Source organism: Eriocheir sinensis, unplaced genomic scaffold (genome assembly GCF_024679095.1).
Source record: "Eriocheir sinensis breed Jianghai 21 unplaced genomic scaffold, ASM2467909v1 Scaffold782, whole genome shotgun sequence".
Lineage (NCBI taxonomy): Eukaryota > Metazoa > Arthropoda > Malacostraca > Decapoda > Varunidae > Eriocheir > Eriocheir sinensis.
Genome location: NW_026112145.1, coordinates 135010 through 157500, shown reverse-complemented (window position 1 = coordinate 157500; position 22491 = coordinate 135010). Strand labels below are relative to the sequence as shown.

The window sequence follows — 22491 nt, the reverse complement described above, 5'->3', positions numbered from 1 at the left end:
TCCTCCTCTTATACAAACTGAGACAACACCACAGCACCGACCCTACTTACCTCCTCCTCTTCCTCTTCCTCCTCCTCTTCCTCTTCCTGAAAAAAAATATATATATGTTTATTTTCCGTGAAGCAAATTTTATTGCTGACTTACATTAGAGAGAGAGAGAGAGAGAGAGAGAGAGAGAGAGAGAGAGAGAGAGAGAGAGAGAGAGAGAGAGAGAGAGAGAGAGAGAGAGAGAGAGAGAGAGAGAGAGAGAGAGAGAGAGAGAGAGAGAGAGAGAGAGAGAACTCTAACTCGATTCCGTCATTTTAGCTCATTGGAAAACCTCTTTTGGGGCCACTTACGAGAGAGAGAGAGAGAGAGAGAGAGAGAGAGAGAGAGAGAGAGAGAGAGAGAGAGAGAGAGAGAGAGAATGTATGTCAGATGTTGAGTTGTTGACTGTGTGTGTGTGTGTGTGTGTGTGTGTGTGTGTGTGTGTGTGTGTGTTTAATGTGAAGGAATAGAAAGATTAAATAAAAAAGAAAAGAAAAAAGAAAAAAAGAAAAAGGGAAGAAGAAAGAAAAGAAAGAATTTAAAGAAACCAAACCAAAAGAAGGAAAATGGTGAAGGAAGAAACGAAGAGGAAGAAGGAGAGGAAGGAGGGAAGAGGAGAAAAAGGAAGGAAGGAAGGAAGGCAGGAAGGAAAGATGAAAGAAATGGAGGAAGAAGAAGGAAATGAGAAAAGAAGGAAAGAAGGAAGGAAGGAAGGAAGGAAGGAAGGAAGGAAAGAAGAAAGGAAGGAAAGAGAAAAGAAAGAAAATATTGAAGGAGGAAACGAGGAAGGAAAAGAAGGGAGGAAAAGAAAGAAGGAAAGAAGGAAGGAAGGAAGGAAGGAAGGAAGGAAAGAGAACAGAAAGAAAATATTGAAGGAAGGAAACGAATAAGAAGGAAGGAAACGAAAGAAGGAAAGAAGGAAGGGAGAAGAAAGTGGGCTACAGGAAGGAAGGAAGGAGGAAAGGAAGGAAGGAAGGAAGAGAGAAGGAAGGAAGGAGAAGGAAAAGAAAGAAGGAAAGAAGGAAGGAAGGAAGAAAGGAAGGAAGGAGGGAAGGAAGAGATAAGGACGAAAGGAAGGAAGAAGGAAAGAAAGAAAGAAAGAAAAGGACACACACACACACACACACACACACACACACACACACACACACACACACACACACACACACGAACACACACACACACACACACACACACACACACACACACACACACACACGAACACACACACACACACACACACACACACACACACACACACACACACACACACACACACAAAAAAAATCTTTAAACCCGAAGGGATTTCAGAAGTATAAACAAACAGGCAAACAAACAAACAAACAAACACACAAACCTTCCTATCGGCTCGCAATTTCTTTGTTTATTTGTTTGTTTTCCAAATATTTGATCACCGTGTGTGTGTGTGCGTGCGTGTGTGTGTGTGTGTGTGTGTGTGTGTGTGTTACGAACAAAAGAAAGAGAAAGAGAAAAATGAGCAAGAAGAAGAAGAAGAAGAAATAAGAAAGGAGGAATAATGAAAAAAAGTCGAAATAACGGAGGAGGAAGAGGAGGAAGAGGAGGAGGAAGAGGAGGAGGAGGAGGAGGAGGAGGAGGAGGAGGAGGAGGAGGAAGAGATATAATGTTCAAAGGAGGACGTGAGAAATTAGACGTGTGATAAGAAGATAAAGAGAGGAGGAGGAGGAGGAGGAGGAGGAGGAGGAGGAGGAGGAAGAAGCGGAGGAAGAGTAAATAAGGGAGAAAGATGAATGATGGGAGGAGAGGAAACTGGGATGATAAAAATATACCAGAGGAAGACGGAAGAGAAGAAGGAGGAGGAGGAGGAGGAGGAGGAGGAGGAGGAAGATAAATTGACGGATAAGACTGAGGAGTAAATAAAGGAAGCATTTCCGGCATAACCTATTTCTACGCGTGGCCTCGGTGCTCATCTTCGTCTCCTCGCCCCTTGAGTCTGTTGGGGAAAGGAACCCAGCACCTAGGTACCAAATTTCCGAACTCTATCACTGTTTAGCACCGGGTGAAACAATAGCTACTTGACGGTCGCCTTCAGTGCTGGGGGTCATGGTTGTTGCTCTTCGTGTTTATCTGTGTGTTTTCGTGCGTAAATAGATGTAGATTGCTGTAGCCTACTGGTGGTATTTATAAAAACTCGTAGAATTTCAGCACAGATTAACGTGATGAATTTTACAGCAAGTATAGTGAGTAGCGGGCTTTTGTTTTTTTCATTATTATTTCCTTTGTTTTTGCCCTTGAACTGTTTCCTCTACTGTAAAAAAAAGTAGAACCTGGCATCACATTCGGCGCTCGGCTGTGTGATTGGCTGTCAGACCACGAGAAGGCGGGGCGAGGAGATGAGTGCAAATCTGTGACACAAAACGGAAATATACGCTTCCAGTCCGTCGAAATGGGTACACTGCCTCCTGAAACAGTGACGCTCCAGGTAATGGCAAGTACAATCCAGAGTCAATCTACGTCTTCTGTACAGTGCTAGGCTGACAATAAGGGGCGTATTAAAAGACATTTCGTCGCCCAAGTTTACATATTTGACAAGGCTTTCGTTGGAGTTGTGGACATTTCCAGGAGTAGTTTTATGACCCTGGTGGTAGTGTGACCCTTCCTCTGTACCGTGACCCTAAAGAAACACATATTTGACAAGGCTTTCGTAGGAGTTGTGGGCATTTCGAGAAGTAGTTTTATGACCCTGGTGATAGTTTGACCCTTCTTCTGTACCATGACCCTAAAGAAACACAAATTTGACAAGGCTTTCGTAGGAGTTTTGGACATTTCCAGGAGTAGTTTTATGACCCTGGTGATAGTTTGACCCTTCCTCTGTACCATGACCCTAAAGAAACACCTATTTGACAAGGCTTTCGTAGGAGTTTTGGGCATTTCGAGAAGTAGTTTTATGACCCTAGTGGTAGTGTGACCCTTCCTCTGTACCGTGACCCTAAAGAAACACATATTTGACAAGGCTTTCGTAGGAGTTTTGGGCATTTCGAGAAGTAGTTTTATGACCCTGGTGGCAGTGTGACCCTTCCTCTGTACCGTGACCCTAAGGAAACACAAATTTGACAAGGCCTTCGTAGGAGTTGTGGGCATTTCCAGGAGTAGTTTTATGACCCTGGTGGCAGTGTGACCCTTCCTCTGTACCGTGACCCTAAAGAAACACCTATTTCATAAGGCTTTCGTAGGAGTTGTGGGCATTTCCAGGGATAGTTTTATGACCCTGGTGATAGTTTGACCCTTCCTCTGTACCGTGACCCTAAAGAAACACATATTTGACAAGGCTTTCGTAGGAGTTGTGGGCATTTCCAGAAGTAGTTTTATGACCCTGGTGGTAGTCTGACCCTTCCTCTGTACCGTGAACCTAAAGAAACACAAATTTGACAAGGCTTTCGTAGGAGTTGTGGGCATTTCCAGGGGGTAGTTTTATGACCCTGGTGGTAGTCTGACCCTTCCTCTGTACCGTGAACCTAAAGAAACACTCATTATAACCCAACTGACCCCCTCTTTGGCCTTTAAAAGTAATTGATGTGAGAAGCGAAGGTGCCTTATAATACCATTCTAAGCTGCCTGTGCTGACCCAAGGCATTACAGTTCTGCCACAAGTGTTCGCCGCCACTCCAGCAAGCAAATAGGCGATGGGTCGTGACCGCGGGTGTAGGAAAGGCAAGTGTTCCCGGTGAGAGTTTCTTCAGAGGTTTATTTGAGGTAGATGAAGATATATTGGCGGAGGGCGAAAATATGCTTGAAAATCTATGTATTGTGAAACGTGAACCTTCTTAGAGGATGACGTTGATGATGATGATGATGATAATGGTGATAATGATAGTAATAATAATGATAATAATAATAATAATAATAATAATAATAATAATAATAATAATAATAATAATATGCATTCATTCGTAAATCGGTGACCCAACCATTATATCACAGAGAGAGAGAGAGAGAGAGAGAGAGAGAGAGAGAGAGAGAGAGAGAGAGAGAGAGAGAGAGAGAGAGAGAGAGAGAGAGAGAGACCACAGTAATGTATGTGTCCCTACCTTGACAAGTATTAAAGAGAGAGAGAGAGAGAGAGAGAGAGAGAGAGAGAGAGAGAGAGAGAGAGAGAGAGAGAGAGAGAGAGAGAGAGAGAGAGAGAGAGAGAGAGAGAGAGAGAGAGAGAGAGAGAGAGAGAGAGAGAGAGAGAGGAAAATACTTGAACAGTGAGAATTTATGTGACGGTGTGTGTGTGTGTGTGTGTGTGTGTGTGTGTGTGTGTTTAATTTCTGGTCTAAGGAGAGCTCTCTCTCTCTCTCTCTCTCTCTCTCACCCTGGCTTTAATATAAGTACTAGACTATCTGAACTGAAGAGGAAGAGGAGGAGAGGAGGAGGAGGAGGGAAAGAGGGAGGGAGGAAAGGAATGAGGAAAATAATTATAGTGAGAGAGAGAGAGAGAGAGAGAGAGAGAGAGAGAGAGAGAGAGAGAGAGAGAGAGAGAGAGAGAGAGAGAGAGAGAGAGAGAGAGAGAGAGAGAGAGAGAGAGAGAGAGAGAGAGAGAGAGAGAGAGAGAGAGAGAGAGAGAGAGAGAGAGAGAGAGAGGTTTAAATGGATCTTGCCTTAAACGTAAAATAAACAAATGTGTAAAAATTAAAACGAAAACTTAAAAAAATAAAAAAAATAAAAAACATTGGTATAAAAAAGGGGAGAGAAAAAAAGGGAGAGAAAGAAAAGATTGGAGGAGGAAAAGAAGGGAAGGAGAAGTGATGGAAGAGGAGGAAAGGGAGGGAGAGAAAAGCTTGGAGGAGGAAAAGAAGGGAAGGAGAAATGATGGAAGGAAAGGGAAAGAAAAATGAGAGGAAAAGAAGGGAAGGAGAAATGATGGAAGGGAAGGAAAGGGAGAGAAAGAAAAGCTTGGAGGAGGAAAGGAAGGGAAGGAGAAATGATGGAAGGGAAGGAAAGGGAGAGAAAGAAAAGCTTGGAAGAGGAAAGGAAGGGAAGGAGAAATGATGGAAGGGAAGGAAAGGGAGGGAAAGAAAAGTTTGGAGGAGGAAAGGAAGGGAAGGGAAAGTGACGGAAGAGAATGAAAAGATTGAAAGAGGAAAAGGAAAAAGACAAATGTTGAAAAGGAAGAAAAGGGAGAGAAAGAAAAGCTTGGAAGAGGAAAGGAAGGGAAGAAGTGATGGGAGGAGGAAAGAGGAAATGGAGGAGGAGGAGGAGGAGGAGGAAGAGGAAGAAAAAGGAGAGAAATAATGAGGAAGATATATTGGAAGAATGATCGGCGTCCACCCAGCTGTTCATATCTCTCTCTCTCTCTCTCTCTCTCTGTGCAATTTTATTCTCTGTCTCTGTCTCACTTATACATTCTCTCTCTCTCTCCGTCTCTCTAATTCTCTCTCTCTTCTCCTCTCTGAGTGAGATAATTAGGACAGGCGCCAGGTAACCTTTGGGCCCAGGTGTTCAATTAGAGAGAGAGAGAGAGAGAGAGAGAGAGAGAGAGAGAGAGAGAGAGAGAGAGAGAGAGAGAGAGAGAGAGAGAGACACGAGTAATTATATACAGATGGGACTTTGTGTGTGTGTGTGTGTGTGTGTGTAGATTATGTTTTCCGGTAAAGTTTCCCATAATCCCATCTCACACACTCTCTCTCTCTCTCGAATTATTTATCAGTAATAAGCTTCTCTGAATATAAGAACAGAAAGAAAATTGCAGAGAGAGAGAGAGAGAGAGAGAGAGAGAGAGAGAGAGAGAGAGAGAGAGAGAGAGAGAGAGAGAGAGAGAGAGAGAGAGAGAGAGAGAGAGGTTAAGAGCCTTGTTTGCTTGTAGTTTTCTCTCTCTCTCTCATACACAAGATAAGGCATAATGCAAGACTTCAAAGGAAAACAAGAGAGAGAGAGAGAGAGAGTTTTGAAGGTTTTTTTACTTATTCCTCTCTCTCTCTCTCTCTCTCTTTCTCTCTCTCTCTCTCATTTGTTTTCCTTCCCTTTCCTACCTTCCTTTCTTTTTCATTTTCCTTCTCTTTTCTCTCTTCCTCTTCTCTCTCTCTCTTCCTCCTCCTTCTCTCTTCTTCCCTTCCTCGATCTTCCTCCCTTCTTCCTCTCCTCTTCTTTCTCCTCCTCCTCCACTGTCCCATCTTCTCCTCTCCTTCTTTCTCTTCCTTTCTCTTCCTTCACTTCCCTTCCTCCTCCTCTATTTTCTCTATTCCCTTTTACCTTCCCCCTTTCCATCTTCCTCTTCGTGTTAATCCAGTTTAAAATTATCACGACTCTGCAGCCACACACACACACACACACACACACACACACACACACACATACACACACATTTTGAGAGAGAGAGAGAGAGAGAGAGAGAGAGAGAGAGAGAGAGAGAGAGAGAGAGAGAGAGAGAGAGAGATTGAGAGAGAGAGAATTTGCATCATTAATCACATAACGGTTTTACTCTATTACTGACAAGGATAAGGGAGGGAAGGGAAGGGAAGGGAGGGGAAGGGAAGGGTGGGGAAGGGAGGGGAAGGGAAAGGAAGGGAAGGGAAGGGAAGGAAAGGGAGGGGAGGGAAGGGAAGGAAAGGGAAGGAAAGGAAGGAAGGAGGGAAGGGAAGGAAGGAAGGGAGGGAATGGAGGGAAGGGAAGGAAAGGGGAGGGGAAGGAAGGAAGGAGGGGAAAGAGAAGTGATGGGAGGAGTAGGAGGAGGAGGAGGAGGAAAAAAAAGTAAGGAAACATTGAGGAAGATAAAATGAAAGAAGAAGAAGAAGAAGAAGAAGAAGAAGAAGAAGAAGAAGAAGAAGAAGAAGAAGAAGAAGAAGAAGAAGAAGAAGAAGAAGAAATAAATCGACAGAAATAAAGAAAAATAACCAAAAAAGAGAGAAAGAGAGAGAGAGAGAGAGAGAGAGAGAGAGAGAGAGAGAGAGAGAGTATTATCTATCTCTCTTCTCTCTCTCTCTCTCTCTCTCTCTCTCTCTCTCTCTCTCTCTCCCCACTGACACATAAATCCCCTTCCCTATAAAGTGCAACAAAGGCAACTAAGCTCTGGGGCGGTTGAGTCTCCCCTTAAATAGGTTAATGCCCAGCAACAATGACGTCATCCTTCACGTCATTGGCTGTTTAATTCTTCCTCGGCCTGTGATTGGCTGGCCCTATTCGGTGATGCCATTCGAGGGTCCTTTAATTACCGCCCCAGAGAGTTGCCAATTTGTGAGTTATTGAGGGAAAGTTTGAGAGAGAGAGAGAGAGAGAGAGAGAGAGAGAGAGAGAGAGAGAGAGAGAGAGAGAGAGAGAGAGAGAGAGAGAGAGAGAGAGAGAGAGAGAGAGAGAGAGAGAGAGAGAGAGAGAGAGAGAGAGAGAGAGAGAGATTCATCGATCTAAACTTTTCCCTTTTCTTCCCTTCTCTCTTTTTCTTTCTTTTTCTTTCTTTCTTCTTTTCTTTTTCTTTCTTTTTTTGTATGACTCTCGGTGATCTTAAACACACACACACACACACACACACACACACTTCCTATCCAGTGTGTGTGTATGTGTGTGTGTGTGTGTGTGTGTGTGTGTGTGTGTGTTTGTGTGTGTAAGAAAAGAATAAAAATAAAGAGGAAGAGGAAGAGGAAAGAGATGAGTACTAGAAGAAGGAGGAGGAGGAGGAGAAGGAGGAGGAGGAGGAGGAGGAGGAGGAGGAGGAGGAGGATTTTAGAAATATCAATACTTCCTGTAACCTTAGGGAATGTGCAAAATTCTCTCTCTCTCTCTCTCTCAGTCTTTTGTTTGTTCTTTTTTTTCACTTCCTGGAAACAAAAAAAATAACTAAAATGTGTCGACTAGTTTTTTTACGAGAAAAGTTGAAAAAAAAAGTATTGTGAAAAGTCTGAAAATATTGGAAGGAAAAGAATTAAAGAGGAGACAGCGATGATAAATGTATTGATGAATGAAAGAGAGAATATTGGGATGAAAGAATGAAGATGCTGATTAACTCCTGCATAAGGGATTGGGACAGTATAGGGATGAAAGAATGAAGATGCTGGTTAACTCCTGCATAAGGGATTGGGACAGTATAGGGATGAAAGAATGAAGATGCTGGTTAACTCCTGCATAAGGGATTTGGACAGCACAGGGATGAGAGAATGAAGATGCTGGTTAACTCCTGCATAAGGGATTTGGACAGCACAGGGATGAGAGAATGAAGATGCTGGTTAACTCCTGCATAAGGGATTTGGACAACACAGCGATGAGAGAATGAAGATGCTGGTTAACTCCTGCATAAGGGATTTGGACAGCACAGGGATGAGAGAATGAAGATGCTGGTGAACTCTCGCATAAGGGATTTGGACGACATAGGGATGAGAGAATGAAGATGCTGATTAACTCTTGCATAAGGGATTTGGACAGCACAGGGATGAAAGAATGAAGATGCTGGTTAACTCCTGCATAAGGGATTGGGACAGTATAGGGATGAAAGAATGAAGATGCTGATTAACTCCTGCATAAGGGATTGGGACAGTATAGGGATGAAAGAATGAAGATGCTGATTAACTTCTGCATAAGGGATTGGGACAGTATAGGGATGAGAGAATGAAGATGCTGGTGAACTCTTGCATAAGGAATTTGGACAGCACAGGGATGAGAGAATGAAGATGCTGGTGAACTCTTGCATAAGGGATTTGGACAGCACAGGGATGAGAGAATGAAGATGCTGGTGAACTCTTGCATAAGGGATTTGGACAGCACAGGGATGAGAGAATGATGATGCTGGTGAACTCTCGCATAAGGGATTTGGCCGACTATGATAAAAGAATGAAAAAGTAAAAAAATGCGGAATATATAAAACAAATGAAGTAAGACAAAGACGATATAAAGAAAATCAAATCGGAATAAGATACTGCGAAAAGGAAAAAGCTAACAGAAAATAAATACGTTGAAAATAAGCAAATAAGTAAATGGAAGATAAGTAAATAAATAAAATAAGAAAATCGTTAATGAGTGGAATGGAAGAGAAAAAAATTAAGAAAAATAGCAAATGAAAACGAAAGAGAAAGTGAAAAATAAAGTAGCATTTCCAGGGAAGGGAATTTAATCTCAGGTAACTCTTGACTGTTCCGCCTCAGGTGAGAGAGAGAGAGAGAGAGAGAGAGAGAGAGAGAGAGAGAGAGAGAGAGAGAGAGAGAGAGAGAGAGAGAGAGAGAGAGAGAGAGAGAGAGAGAGAGAGAGAGAGAGAGAGAGAGAGCAATTACTTTCACTCTAAAGAAAACGATGAATGCAGGAGGGAGAAAAATGGCAAGAAAATGTTAGGAGAAAATACTACTTCTACTACTTCTACTACTACTACTACTACTACTACTACTACTACTTCTGCTACTACGATTGTCACTTCGGGAACTTTCTCACTCTCTCTCTCAGCTCATTTCCTGAAATAATAGAAGTTAAAATCTCTCTCTCTCTCTCTCTCTGTGTGTGTGTGTGTGTGTGTGTGTGTGTGTGTGTGTGTGTGTGTGTGTGTGTGTGAGTGTGTGTGTGTGTGTGTGTGTGTGTGTGTGTGTGTGTGTGTGTGTGTGTGTGTGTGTGTGTGTGTGTGTGTGTGTGTGTGTGTGTGTGTGTGTGTGTGTGTGTGTGTGTGTGTGTGTGTGTGTGTGTGTGTGTGTGTGTGTGTGTGTGTGTGTGTGTGTGTGTGTGTGTGTGTGCGCGCGCGCGAAAAGATACAACTTGAAATACTTACAAATAAACAAAACAAGCAAACAAACAAAACAGAACAAAATAAAAAACAAACAAAGAAAGAAAGAAAGAGAGAAAGAAAAAGAAACCGTATTAGTGTGGGAGATAAATAACACAAAATAACTCCCCGAAAGCAAACTGAACTTAACAATTACAACCTATGGGGAGTATTTTTGTTGTCATGGGAGGAATTTCACAGGATGAGAAAATTATCGCAGACACAAAATAAAAGTCATGGATTCCACAACACAACACAAGACGATCAAAACCTTCATACTAACCGATTCCAACACCACCGATCATCTATGGCGCTGAAGAAGATGATAGGGAACTCTTGCATAAGGGATCGGGACAGTACAGGGATGAGCTTGGGCAGAAAGTCGTGTGCAGGATGAAAGAATGAAGATGGTGGTTAACTCTTGCATAAGGGATTTGGACAGCACAGGGATGAAAGAGTGAAGATGCTGGTTAACTCCTGCATAAGGGATTTGGACAGCACAGGGATGAAAGAGTGAAGATGCTGGTTAACTCTTGCATAAGGGATCGGGACAGTACAGGGATGAGCTTGAGCAGAAAGTCGTGTGCAGGATGAAAGAATGAAGATGGTGGTTAACTCTTGCATAAGGGATTTGGACAGCACAGGGATGAAAGAGTGAAGATGCTGGTTAACTCCTGCATAAGGGATTTGGACAGCACAGGGATGAAAGAATGAAGATGCTGGTTAACTCTTGCATAAGGGATTTGGACAGCACAGGGATGAAAGAATGAAGATGCTGGTTAACTCTTGCATAAGGGATTTGGACAGCACAGGGATGAAAGAATGAAGATGCTGGTTAACTCTTGCATAAGGGATTTGGACAGCATAGGGATGAAAGAATGAAGATGCTGGTTAACTCTTGCATAAGGGATTTGGACAGCATAGGGATGAAAGAATGAAGATGCTGATTAACTCTTGCATAAAGAATAAGATACTATAACGAAACCTCAAAGAACGAACTAAAGGCTATGGAAAAATGCAAATGTGGGTTTAATATATCTGAGAAGTCTCTAAATCGACAGGCATATCAAATAGATGGAACGATGGATGGGTGAGAAATCATATTATAGGAGAAGGAGGAAGAAGCGGAGGCTGTTGGAATAAGGGAGAAAGGGATGCTGAATAGGGAAGAGGAAGAAGAGGAGGAGGTGGAGATGATTGAAGGAGGAGAAGTGTTTGGAAAGAGAGGAAGACGAGGCTGAGGTTGAGGAATAGAAAAGAGGAGACTGAGAAGATTGAAAGAGGAAGAGGAGGAGGAGGAAGAGAACGTAGAAAAGAATAAAAAATAAAGAAGAGAAGGAGATTATAAATGAAATAGGGGAGGGGGAGGAAAATGAGAATATGGAAGAGGAGGAGGAGGAGGAGGAGGCTGGAGAGTGGATGGAGAAACTGCATTAAAGAAGGGAGGAAGGAAGGAAGGAAAGAGAGAAAGAAAGAAAGAAAGGAAGGGAGGTAGAAAGAAGGAAGGAAGGAAGGAAAGAAGGAAAGAAAGAAAGGAAGAAAGAAAGGAAGGAAGAAAGAGAGAAAGACAGGGAGAGAAAAGGGGAAGGAAGGAACGAAGGAAAGAAGGAAGAAAGGAAGGAAAGAAAGAAAGAAAGAAAGAAGAGGAGGTAAAAGGAAAGAAAGGAAGGAGGAAAGGAAGAAAGAGAGAAAGACAGGGAGAGAAAAGGGGAAGGAAGGAACGAAGGAAAGAAGGAAGAAAGGAAGGAAAGAAAGAAAGAAAGAAAGAAAGAAAGAAAGAAGAGGAGGTAGAAGGAAGGAAAGAAGGAAGAAAGAGAGAAAAACAGGGAGAGAAAAGGGGAAGGAAGGAACTAAGGAAAGAAGGAAAAAAGGAAGGAAAGAAAGAAAGAAAGAAGAGGAGGTAGAAGGAAAGGAAGGAAGGAAGGAAGGAAGAAAGAGAGAAAAATAGGGAGAGAAAAGGGGAAGGAAGGAACGAAGGAAGGAAGAAAGAAAGAAAGAAAGAAAGAAAGAAAGAAAGAAAGAAAGAAGAGGAGGTAGAAGGAAAGGAAGGAAGGAAGGAAGGAAGGAAGAGAGAAAAACAGGGAGAGAAAAGAGGAAAGAAGGAACGAAGGAAGAAAGAAAGAAAGAAAGAAAGAAAGAAAGAAAGAAAGAAGAGGAGGTCGAAGGAAAGGAAGGAAGGAAGGAAGGAAGAAAGAGAGAAAGACAGGGAGAGAAAAGAGGAAAGAAGGAAAGAAGGAAGAATGGAGGGAAAGAAGGAAGGAAAAAAAGAAAAAAAAGGGAGGAAACTAGACAGAATCAGAAAAATAAGAAATAAAGGAAAAAAAGAAAAAAATATAACCCCAAAAAATAAAAATAAATATCAATACAAAGAAACAAAAAAAAAAACAATAAAAGTAAATAAACAAAAAAACAAAGAAACTAAAAATGAAAAAAAAGATAAAATTGTTTATAAGAAAAAAAAAAGAGAGAAATGATTTTGAGTGCGAGATATTTTGCAGAGAGAGAGAGAGAGAGAGAGAGAGAGAGAGAGATTGTATTATTAGGTTACCTGTGTGGAATTTTGATTGCAAGGAGAAAACTGGACTCTCTCTCTCTCTCTCTCTCTCTCTCTCCGGAATACAATGGGAATGAACAAAAAAAAATACATAAGACAGAGAGAAACACACACACACACACACACACACACACACACACACACACACACACACACACACACACACACACACACACACACAAGCTTTTTCAAACTCCAATGCATGCAAAAAAAAAAAAGATTCGAAACGGACATATTGAATTACTGAAGTGACACACACACACACACACACACACACACACACACACACACACACACACACACACACACACACACATTTCCACAAATTAACTGAGTCACCGATGAAGAAAAAAGTGCAAAAAAAAAAGAAAACGAGTATGCAAAAGAAAACGACAACGCGGCGTGACAGAAAACGGGCCACGGTTGACTAATTAAAGGGGGAACTCAAGGGAAAGGGAGAGAAAGAGAGAGTGAGGGAAGACTTAATTAAATATATTACCGTTATTCTTGGCCAGGAAGTGATTATGAGGCAAGGAGGAGGAGGAGGAGGAGGAGGAGGAGGGAGAGGTGAAGGAAAGAAGACAAAGGAAGAAGAGGGGAGGAGGAGGAGGAGGAGGAGAAGAAGCGAATGAAAGGTACAGAAGAAACAAAAAGAGAAGGATAACGAAAACAGACATAGGAACAATAAAAGAAATAATAAGGAAGAAGAAGAAGAAGAAGAAGAAGAAGAAATAAAAGAACAATGATGAAACAAGACAAAGGAAGAAGAAAAAGAATGAAGGAGGAGGAAGAGGAGGAGGAGGAGGAGAAGGAGGAGAAGGAGAAGCGAAGGAGGGGTATAAAAAAAAACGATTAGAAAACAAAACACGAAATAAAAACAGACATAAGAAAAGAAGGAGTGAAGGAGATGGAAACAAGAGAAGGAAACGGAAGGAATAGAGAGGAGGGGAAGGGGAGAGAGAGGAGAGGAGAGAAGACGAACGGGGAAGAAGGACAAAGAAGGGAGGAGAAAGGGAAAGATAGAAAGAGGAAAGAAAGGAAGGAAAAAGGGATAAAAAGAAGAAGGAGAAAGAAATAGAGAATGAAGGGATAGAAGCACAGAATAGGTAAAGATGAGTTACAGACGAAGATTGGTGAAGATGAATGAACAGAGAAAAAGGAAGAGAAAGGGAAGACCAGTGAGATGATTGGACTGTCTTAGAAGTGACCACGAGAAGATTGAACGGGTTCCTCACGTGTTAGGAAGAGAAGAAGAGGAGATGATAAAGAAGGCTGATGAAGAGGGAAGTAGAAAGGAGAAGGAGGAGATGGAGAGAAAGAGAAGAACAGAGAAGAAAGAAGAGAGAGGAAGAGAAGAAGATGAAGAGAAGAAGAAGGAGGAGATGGAGAGAAAGTTGGAAGAAGAGCGTTAGAAAGAGAGCAGAAAAGAAAGAAGAGAGAGGAAGAGAAGAAGATGAAGAGAAGAAGAAGGAGGAGATGGAGAGAAAGTTGGAAGAAGAGCGTTAGAAAGAGAGCAGAGAAGAAAGAAGAGAGAGGAAGAGAAGAAGATGAAGAGAAGAAGAAGGAGGAGATGGAGAGAAAGTTGGAAGAAGAGCGTTAGAAAGAGAAGAACAGAGAAGAAAGAAGAGAGAGGAAGAGAAGAAGAAGGAGGAGATGGAGAGAAAGTTGGAAGAAGAGCGTTAGAAAGAGAAGAACATAGAAGAAAGAAGAGAGAGGAAGAGAAGAAGATGAAGAGAAGAAGAAGGAGGAGATGGAGAGAAAGTTGGAAGAAGAGCGTTAGAAAGAGAGCAGGGAAGAAAGAAGAGAGAGGAAGAGAAGAAGATGAAGAGAAGAAGAAGGAGGAGATGAGAATAAGCTGAAAGAAGATAAATAGACAGAGAGGTACAGAAGAGAAAGAAGAAAGAGAAAGAGAAAGTAGAAAAAAAGAGGAACAGAAAGAGAAGAACAGAGGAGAAAGAAGAGAGATGGAGAACTTATAGACAAAGAAGAAGAGTTAGGGAATTACAGAGGAAAGGGAAGAGAGAAAAACCAATGTTCCGGGGTCAAGCTAGGTCAGGTCAGGGTATAGTAGGGTACGTAAGGTCAGGTTAGGGTAGGTCAGGTCAGGTTAGGGTAGGTTAAGTTAGGTCAGGTCAGGTTAGGGGTAGGTTAAGTTAGGTTAGGTTGAGTTAGGTCACGTTAGGTCAGGTTAGGGTAGGTTAGGTTAGGTCAGGTCAGGTCAGGTCAGGTTAGGTCAAGTTAGGTTAGGTTGAGAGAGATCAGGTTAGGGAAGGTCAGGGTAGGGTAGGTTAGGTTAGGTCAGATTAGGGTAGGTCACGTTAGGTCAGGTTAGGGTAGGTTACGTAAGGTCAGGTTAGGGTAGGTTAAGTTAGATTAGGTCAGGTCAGGTTAGGTCAAGTTAGGTTAGGTTGAGAGAGATCGGGTTAGGGAAGGTCAGGGTAGGGTAGGTTAGGTTAGGTTAAAAAAAAAATAGATTAGAAGGATAAGACATAGAATAATCGACGAGAATAGATGAGAATAAGTAATAGATGAGAACACTTAAATGAAGGGTTGCAAGAAAAATAATAATTATCGAAAGAAAGATCAAACAAAAAGACAAATTAGGAAAGAACAGAAGGAAATATAAACGGTAAAATGAGTTAGGCGAATTATAAGACCAGAGATTATAAGAAAAACAGAATTAGTACCATAGAAAACTTATATAGAAAGAAAGAAAGAGAAAGAACAGAAGGAAATATAAACGGTAAAATGAGTTACACGAATTATAAGACCAGAGATTATAAGAAAAACAGAATTAGTACCATAGAAAACTTATATAGAAAGAACAGAAGGAAATAAAAACGGTAAAATGAGTTAGACGAATTATAAGACCAGAGATTATAAGAAAAATATAATTAGTACCATAGAAAACTGATATAGAAAGAAATAAAGAGAAAGAACAGAACGAAATAAAAACAGTAAAATGAGTTAGGCGAATTATAAGACCAGAGATGATAAGGAAAAAATAATTAGTACCATAGAAAACTTATATAGAAAGAAAGAAAGAGAAAGAACAGAACGAAATATAAACTGTAAAATGAGGTAGACGAATTATAAGACCAGAGATTATAAGAAAAAAATACTTAGTAAAATAGAAAATTGATATAGAAAGAAAGAAAAATAACAGAACGAAATATAAAATGAGTTAGACAAATGATAAAAAACGGAAATTATTAGAAAAAGAATTAGTATCATAGAAAATTAATATAGAAAGAAAGAAAGAGAATTAGAGAAGATATATATAAATTGCTTTGGATATAACTACGTTTCTTAAATACAGAGATAGATGGATATGAAAATAGAGAAATAAAAGAGAATAGAAAGTTGAATGAAAAATGAAAACAAGATAATAAGGAAAAGAATTATTATGTAGAAAAAAATGAATATAGAGAAAGAAAAGAATGGACAGAAAAAAATATTAACTGGTTTGGATATTTTTTCTTTTTTTTCTTTTCCTCGTTTTATTTTCTGCTCTACCTTTTTATTTATTTTCCATTCTTTTCCTCCTTCTTCTTCTTCTTTTTCTTCTTCTTCTTCTTCTTCTTCTTCTTCTTCTTCTTCTTCTTCTTCTTAATCCTCCTCCTCCTCCTCCTCCCTTTTTTTTCTCCTTTTTTTCCTCTTCCTTTCCTTTATTTTCCTCCTCCTCCTCCTCCTCCTCCTCCCTTTTTTTATTTTCTCCTTTTTTCCTTTTCCTTTCCTTTATTTTCCTGCTCCTCCTCCTCCTCCTCCTGCTCCTCCTCCTCCTCCTCCTCCTCCTCCTCCTCCTCCTCCTCCCTTTTTCCTCTCCCCACAAAAATCCCTACCAGCTGTTTTCCCCTTCCTTACCCTTGAGAGAGAGAGAGAGAGAGAGAGAGAGAGAGAGAGAGAGATAATAACAATAATGATAATAAAAATAACACGTAAATCTTCCCTTTCAGATGAGTAGAAAAAAAAGTGAATTAGTGAAAGAAAGAAAATAAGAGAGATAAGAAATGAATGGCGGAAGACAATGACGTGAAAGCGAGAGAAAGAAAAAAGAAAACAAGTGAAGAAAATATCAAAACAATCGTGAAAAGAATACAAATAAAACAACAAAACAAAGACAAACTAAGAAAAAAATTGATACTGGGGAACAAAAACGATGAATAATAGAATGCACGTAAACAACAAAGAAACAAAACAATAAAAACAACAAGTGTGGAAATCAAGGAGGAATCTGAAGAAAACAAATAAAACAACAAAACAAAGAGAATTAAGAAAAAAAATGATACTGGGGAACAAAAACGATGAATAATAGAATGCACGTAAACAACAAAGCAACAAAACAATAAAAACAACAAGTGTGTGAAAAGCAAGGAGGAATCATTTGAAACACGCGAAACGAAACTCAAACCTCCACGAAACTCAAACTTGGATCACTCACACGCCCCAAACACAGCCTAATCAAACAATGGCGTCCACTACCACTACCACCTTCCTGGCAAGTTACCTGATATCCTCCAATGCCGGAATAGGAGGAGGAGGAGGAGGAGGAGGAGGAGGAGCAGGAGGAGGAGGGGGACTGGGAGAAACAGATCCCCAGCAGTACGATATCCAGCTCAACATCACCTATTCGGGGTTCGACTGGGATAACCTCAACCTGACATATCCCAACTCGCCTTTCCTCGGATTCGACGATGAGACCAGTTTTCCGCGCCATCCAGGCTTCACCACACACCCCTACAACATCACCACCACGGAGGCTGATGACCTGTATGAAGTACCGACAGGCATTGTGGTGTTGCTGTCGCTGTTCTATGGGTCTATATCCCTGGTCGCGGTGGTCGGCAACGCGCTGGTCATGTGGATTGTGGCCACGTCGAGAAAGATGCATTCCGTCACGAATTACTTCATTGCCAACCTTGCTCTGGCGGACATCATCATCGGCCTGTTCTCCATACCCTTCCAGGTGGGTGAAAATACCTTTGTGTGTGTGTGGGGGGGTTCATAGATAGAAAGTAAGGTATAGAATGAAAGGTCTTCGGTTTAAATGCATTCGAACACCAAATACGTCATTGCCAACCTAGCTCTGGCGGACATCATCATCGGCCTGTTCTCCATACCCTTCCAGGTGGGTGAAAATACCTTTGTGTGTGTGTGGGTGTGTGAGTGTGGGGGGGTTCATAGATAGAAAGTAAGGTATAGAATGAAAGGTCTTGAGTTTAGATACATCCCAACACCAACCACGTCATTCCCAACCTTGCCATGGCGGATATCATCATCGGCCTGTTCTCCATACCCTTCCAGGTGGGTGAAAAGACCTTTGTGTGTGTGTGGGTGTGTGAGTGTGGGGGGGTTCATAGATAGAAAGTAAGGTATAGAATGAAAGGTCTTCGGTTTAAATGCATTCGAACACCAAATACGTCATTGCCAACCTAGCTCTGGCGGATATCATCATCGGCCTGTTCTCCATACCCTCCCAGGTGGGTGAGAAGACCTTTGTGTGTGTGTGTGGGTGTGGGTGTTCATAGATAGAAGGTAAGGTATAGAATGAAAGGTCTTAAGTTTAGATACATCCCAACACCAACCACGTCATTCCCAACCTTGCCATGGCGGATATCATCATCGGCCTGTTCTCCATACCCTTCCAGGTGGGTGAAAAGAACTTTGTGTATGTGTTCATAGACAGAGAGTAAGGTGTAGAAGGGAGGTTTCACATGTATAGGAAGTTTGAATGCATCCTTGGACCCAGTTACTTCATCGCCAATGTCGCCCTATTGGATACCATCAATGCCCTGTGCTGCATAATGTTCCAGGTGGACGAGAACCCTTTATGTGTGTCACCAGGTAGAAATAAGGCATTACAGGAAAGGTGTTAACCCGTCCGCTGCGATTGGCACGGATTTTGCTTTCACTGGTAGCCTGGTAACATACACTCCCAGGTCTTTCTCTGCCTTTGTGGTGGATAGTGGAGTGTTTCCCATGTGGTATTGGTGTGCTGGATATCCCTTCACTGGTAGCCTGGTAACATACACTCCCAGGTCTTTCTCTGCCTTTGTGGTGGATAGTGGAGTGTTTCTCATGTGGTATTGGTGTGCTGGATATCCCTTCACTGGTAGCCTGGTAACATACACTCCCAGGTCTTTCTCTGCCTCTGTGGTGGATGGTGGAGTGTTTCCCATGTGGTATTGGTGTGCTGGATATCCCTTCACTGGTAGCCTGGTAACATACACTCCCAGGTCTTTCTCTGCCTCTGTGGTGGATGGTGGAGTGTTTCTCATGTGGTATTGGTGTGCTGGATATCCCTTCACTGGTAGCCTGGTAACATACACTCCCAGGTCTTTCTCTGCCTCTGTGGTGGATAGTGGAGTGTTTCCCATGTGGTATTGGTGTGCTGGATATCCCTTCACTGGTAGCCTGGTAACATACACTCCCAGGTCTTTCTCTGCCTCTGTGGTGGATAGTGGTGTGTTTCCCATGTGGTATTGGTGTGCTGGATATCCCTTCACTGGTAGCCTGGTAACATACACTCCCAGGTCTTTCTCTGCCTCTGTGGTGGATAGTGGAGTGTTTTTCATGTGGTATTGGTGTGCTGGATATCCCTTCACTGGTAGCCTGGTAACATACACTCCCAGGTCTTTCTCTGCCTCTGTGGTGGATAGTGGAGTGTTTCCCATGTGGTATTGGTGTGCTGGATATCCCTGCACTGGTAGCCTGGTAACATACACTCCCAGGTCTTTCTCTGCCTCTGTGGTGGATAGTGGAGTGTTTCCCATGTGGTATTGGTGTGCTGGATATCCCCTCCCAAGGTGCAGGACTTTACAGTTTTCTTCATTGAATTGTAGCAGCCACTTTTTGCTCCATTTCTGTAGCTTGGTGATGTCTTCTAGTAGGAAACTCGCAGTCAACGGTTTAATGGGATTTTTTTTTTTTTTTAGAAGCATTCACTGACCAGTAACTTCATCGCTAACCTCGCCTTCAGTGATAGCGTTATTAGAGTAAAAGATATGTTCCGGGCATAATCAGTAGCGGCGCGTGGCCTTAGTGCTAATACCCGATGCAATGCCCCTTCAGGCTGAGGCGGGTAACACTATCACCCCGGGGCCAGTGTGACATCCGGGTTACCACAGTTTATATTCCCCAGTTTCCCCGGGTACACGTTCATCCACCAGCCCGAGAGGAAGTATGAACAGCTGGGTGGATTCGAGCCCAGGACCGTGGATTCGTAGCTAAGCACACCAACCACTGCGCTACGGAGGCACTCTGATAATTTAGTTGAAACAGTTTAACCCGGTAGCAGCGACGGGCCAAATTTGTGGCTTTACCGTGTAGCAGCGACGGGCCAAATTTGTGGCTTTACCGTGTAGCAGCGACGGGCCAAATTTGTGGCTTTACCGTGTAGCAGCGACGGGCCAAATTTGTGGCTTTACCGTGTAGCAGCGACGGGCCAAATTTGTACCGTGTAGACGGGCCAAATTTGTGGCTTTACCGTGTAGCAGCGACGGGCCAAATTTGTGCCATGATATAAACCCCCCAAAATAGATGATGCATAAACTGATCACAAATGCTTTGATATATATTATGAAATGGTTTGCGTGAGTGATGATTTTTTCTCATTTTTCTCGCTTAGAGGGACCATTAAGAAACATGATCCCCGCTGCTACTGGGTTAATTAAGTGAGGTATGGCAAGAAGTAAAGTGAGGTAATACCAAAACTCCATATGATTTAAGAAAGTTAAGTAAATCTAAGTAAGCTGAGGTATAGTGAGTGACTTATAAGTACCGAAGCAAGACTCCGTTCAAAAAGACTAGACCACCATTACCAAGACCGAGACCAAGAACCGGTAACCCCCGTGGTCTTATTTACATCACTGAAGGGCAGACTTAATCATTTTCAGGTCAGTCGAGCAAAGCGTTCATGTGGAGAAACTAATGACCTCTGCCTTTTAACTATGCAGTGCGTGGTGGTATTATGAGTTATTATGTAGAATGTGCGTTAGGGGAGGAGAGGGGAGGGAGGGAGAGGGTAGTGTGTGTGTGTGTGTGTGTGTGTGTGTGTGTGTGTGTGTGTGTGTGTGTGTGTGTGTGTGGTATAGAGAAAGAGAGCGATGGAGAGAGAGAAGGAAAGAAAGAGGAAGGAGGAGGAGGAGAAAGAGAAACAGGGAGAGAAAAAGAGGAGGAAGAAAGGAAAAAAGAGGAAAGAGGAAGAAGAGAAATAGAAGGAGAAAGTAGGAAGATAAGAGGAAGAGGAGGAGGAGGAGAAAGATGGGGAAAGAGAAGAAGAAAGGGGAGAAAAAAAAGAAAAAATGAAGAAGAGGAGGAAGAGAAAGAAGAGAAAAGGGGAAGAAGGGGAGAAAGAAAAGGAGGAGAAGGAAGAGGAGAAAACAGAGAAAACAAGAGGAGAAAGAAGAGGAGGAGGAGGAGAAAGAAGGGGAAAAAGAAGAAGAAAAGGGAGAAAAAAAAGAAAAAATGAAGAAGAGGAGGAAGAGAAAGAAGAGAAGAGGGGAAGAATGGGAGAAAGGAAAGAAGAAGGAAGCGAAAAAAACAGAGAAAAGAAGAGGAGGAGGAGGAGGAGGAGGAGGAGAGAACAATCAAAATATCCTCCCATTAAAGATTAATTAAGGAGAGAAGACGGAAAAGTTTGCAGGGGGGGGGGGGGAGGAGGGAGGAGGAGGAGGAGGAGGAGGAGGAGGAGGAGGAGGAGGAGGAGGAGGAGGAGTAATAAAGAAAAATAGGTTCTGTAGTGGCTAGAGAGAGAGAGAGAGAGAGAGAGAGAGAGAGAGAGAGAGAGAGAGAGAGAGAGAGAGAGAGAGAGAGATACAACGAATTACGAATCGGAGAACAATCAGCGTTACGGTTGACGGACTATGCTGGTAACAGGCCTCGAAAAAGTCTTACGAAGTAGTCATTCCCGTGATATCCCATGATTCTGCGTGGATGCTTATTACCAGACATTAATCGGCTTCAAGTCACTGCTATAATCATCTATCACGGTAGCAACTTTAAATAAAATACGCCCGCGGCACTACCGAGCTGGGGCCGTCCACAAGACCTCACTGGAAAGCCTTAAGGGGTTATTACACTGGGCAGATTTTCCGTAGATATTGTCAAACCACGATTTCCGCCAGCGTGGTTCTCATTTGTTTCCTGTTATTGCTGATGATGATGATGGTGAGTGATACCGTCGTCCTTCACCGGCTCTTCGTGGTGCAGTGGTTAGCACACTCGGCTCACAATCGAGAGAGCCCGGGTTCGATTCCCGGGCGGAGTGGAAAAATTTGGGCGGCTTTTCCGATACCCTACGCCCCTGTCCACCCAGCAGTGAATGGGGGTTGTGTCCCGTCTCCTGGGGTCTGTTCCCTTCTATAATTCCTTCCCCTTCTGTCTCTCTCCGGCATATGACCACAGATGTTGCGCCGACTAAACGAAACTTTCCCTTCTCCTATAATTCCTTCCCCTTCTGTCTCTCTCCGGCATATGACCACAGATGTTGCGCCGACTAAACGAAACTTTCCCTTCTCCTATAATTCCTTCCCCTTCTGTCTCTCTCCGGCATATGACCACAGATGTTGCGCCGACTAAACGAAACTTTCCCTTCTCCTATAATTCCTTCCCCTTCTGTCTCTCTCCGGCATATGGCCGCAGATGTTGCGCCGACTAAACGAAACTTTCCAACTTTTTCGTCCTTCAGTGAAATCTACCGTAGCTTTGGAAGATCGTGGACGCGTCAGAAAACCACGGGAATATGAGAACCACGCCAGCGGAAATCGTGGTTTGACTTAAGATCCACGGAAAATTTGCCCAGTGTAACACCCCCTTAATGACGCTAATACGGGCAGTAAATGAAAACTAAAACGGAATGGAGGTCGTTTTAAAACCCCAACTCAGTTTCACACATCTCAGTAGGAGCGAACACTGCGGCAAGGGACGTGAAGCCGAAGGTGTTCCCATCAACGAGAGTAAAGCCAAGAACGACATGGAGGGAGGAAAGGAAAGAGAATGACAGGAATGGAAAGAGAAAGACACTGAGGAAGAAAAAAGATATAGAAGTAACAGGTCAGAGAGAGAGAGAGAGAGAGAGAGAGAGAGAGAGAGAGAGAGAGAGAGAGAGAGAGAGAGAGAGAGAGAGAGAGAGAGCGCAATCTGAAAACGGAATGGAGGAAAAAGGGAGAGAGAAAACACGTCAATGGAGAGAAGAAGAAAGAAAAGACCCAGAGAGAGA

General features: G+C 42.6%; 1 protein-coding gene and 1 long non-coding RNA gene across 4 annotated transcripts in view; one reads left to right on the top strand and one right to left on the bottom strand.

The window, feature by feature from the left end:
* Positions 1-22491, bottom strand: part of LOC126994377 (uncharacterized) — a 74894-nt gene that overhangs the window by 11341 nt on the left and 41062 nt on the right. The window lies entirely within an intron of this gene.
* The window catches only part of LOC126994376 (substance-K receptor-like), a 60088-nt gene continuing 53828 nt past the window's right edge, over positions 16232-22491 (top strand). The window contains exon 1 of one of the 3 annotated variants that reach the window (XM_050853688.1): positions 16232-17238. In XM_050853688.1, the coding sequence (XP_050709645.1) occupies positions 16741-17238 (498 nt within the window). In that variant the 5' untranslated portion in view covers positions 16232-16740. Of the gene's footprint in view, positions 17239-17304; positions 17401-17793; positions 17921-22491 lie in introns of those variants that run through there. The other 2 variants (XM_050853689.1, XM_050853690.1) reach the window with 2 other exon arrangements.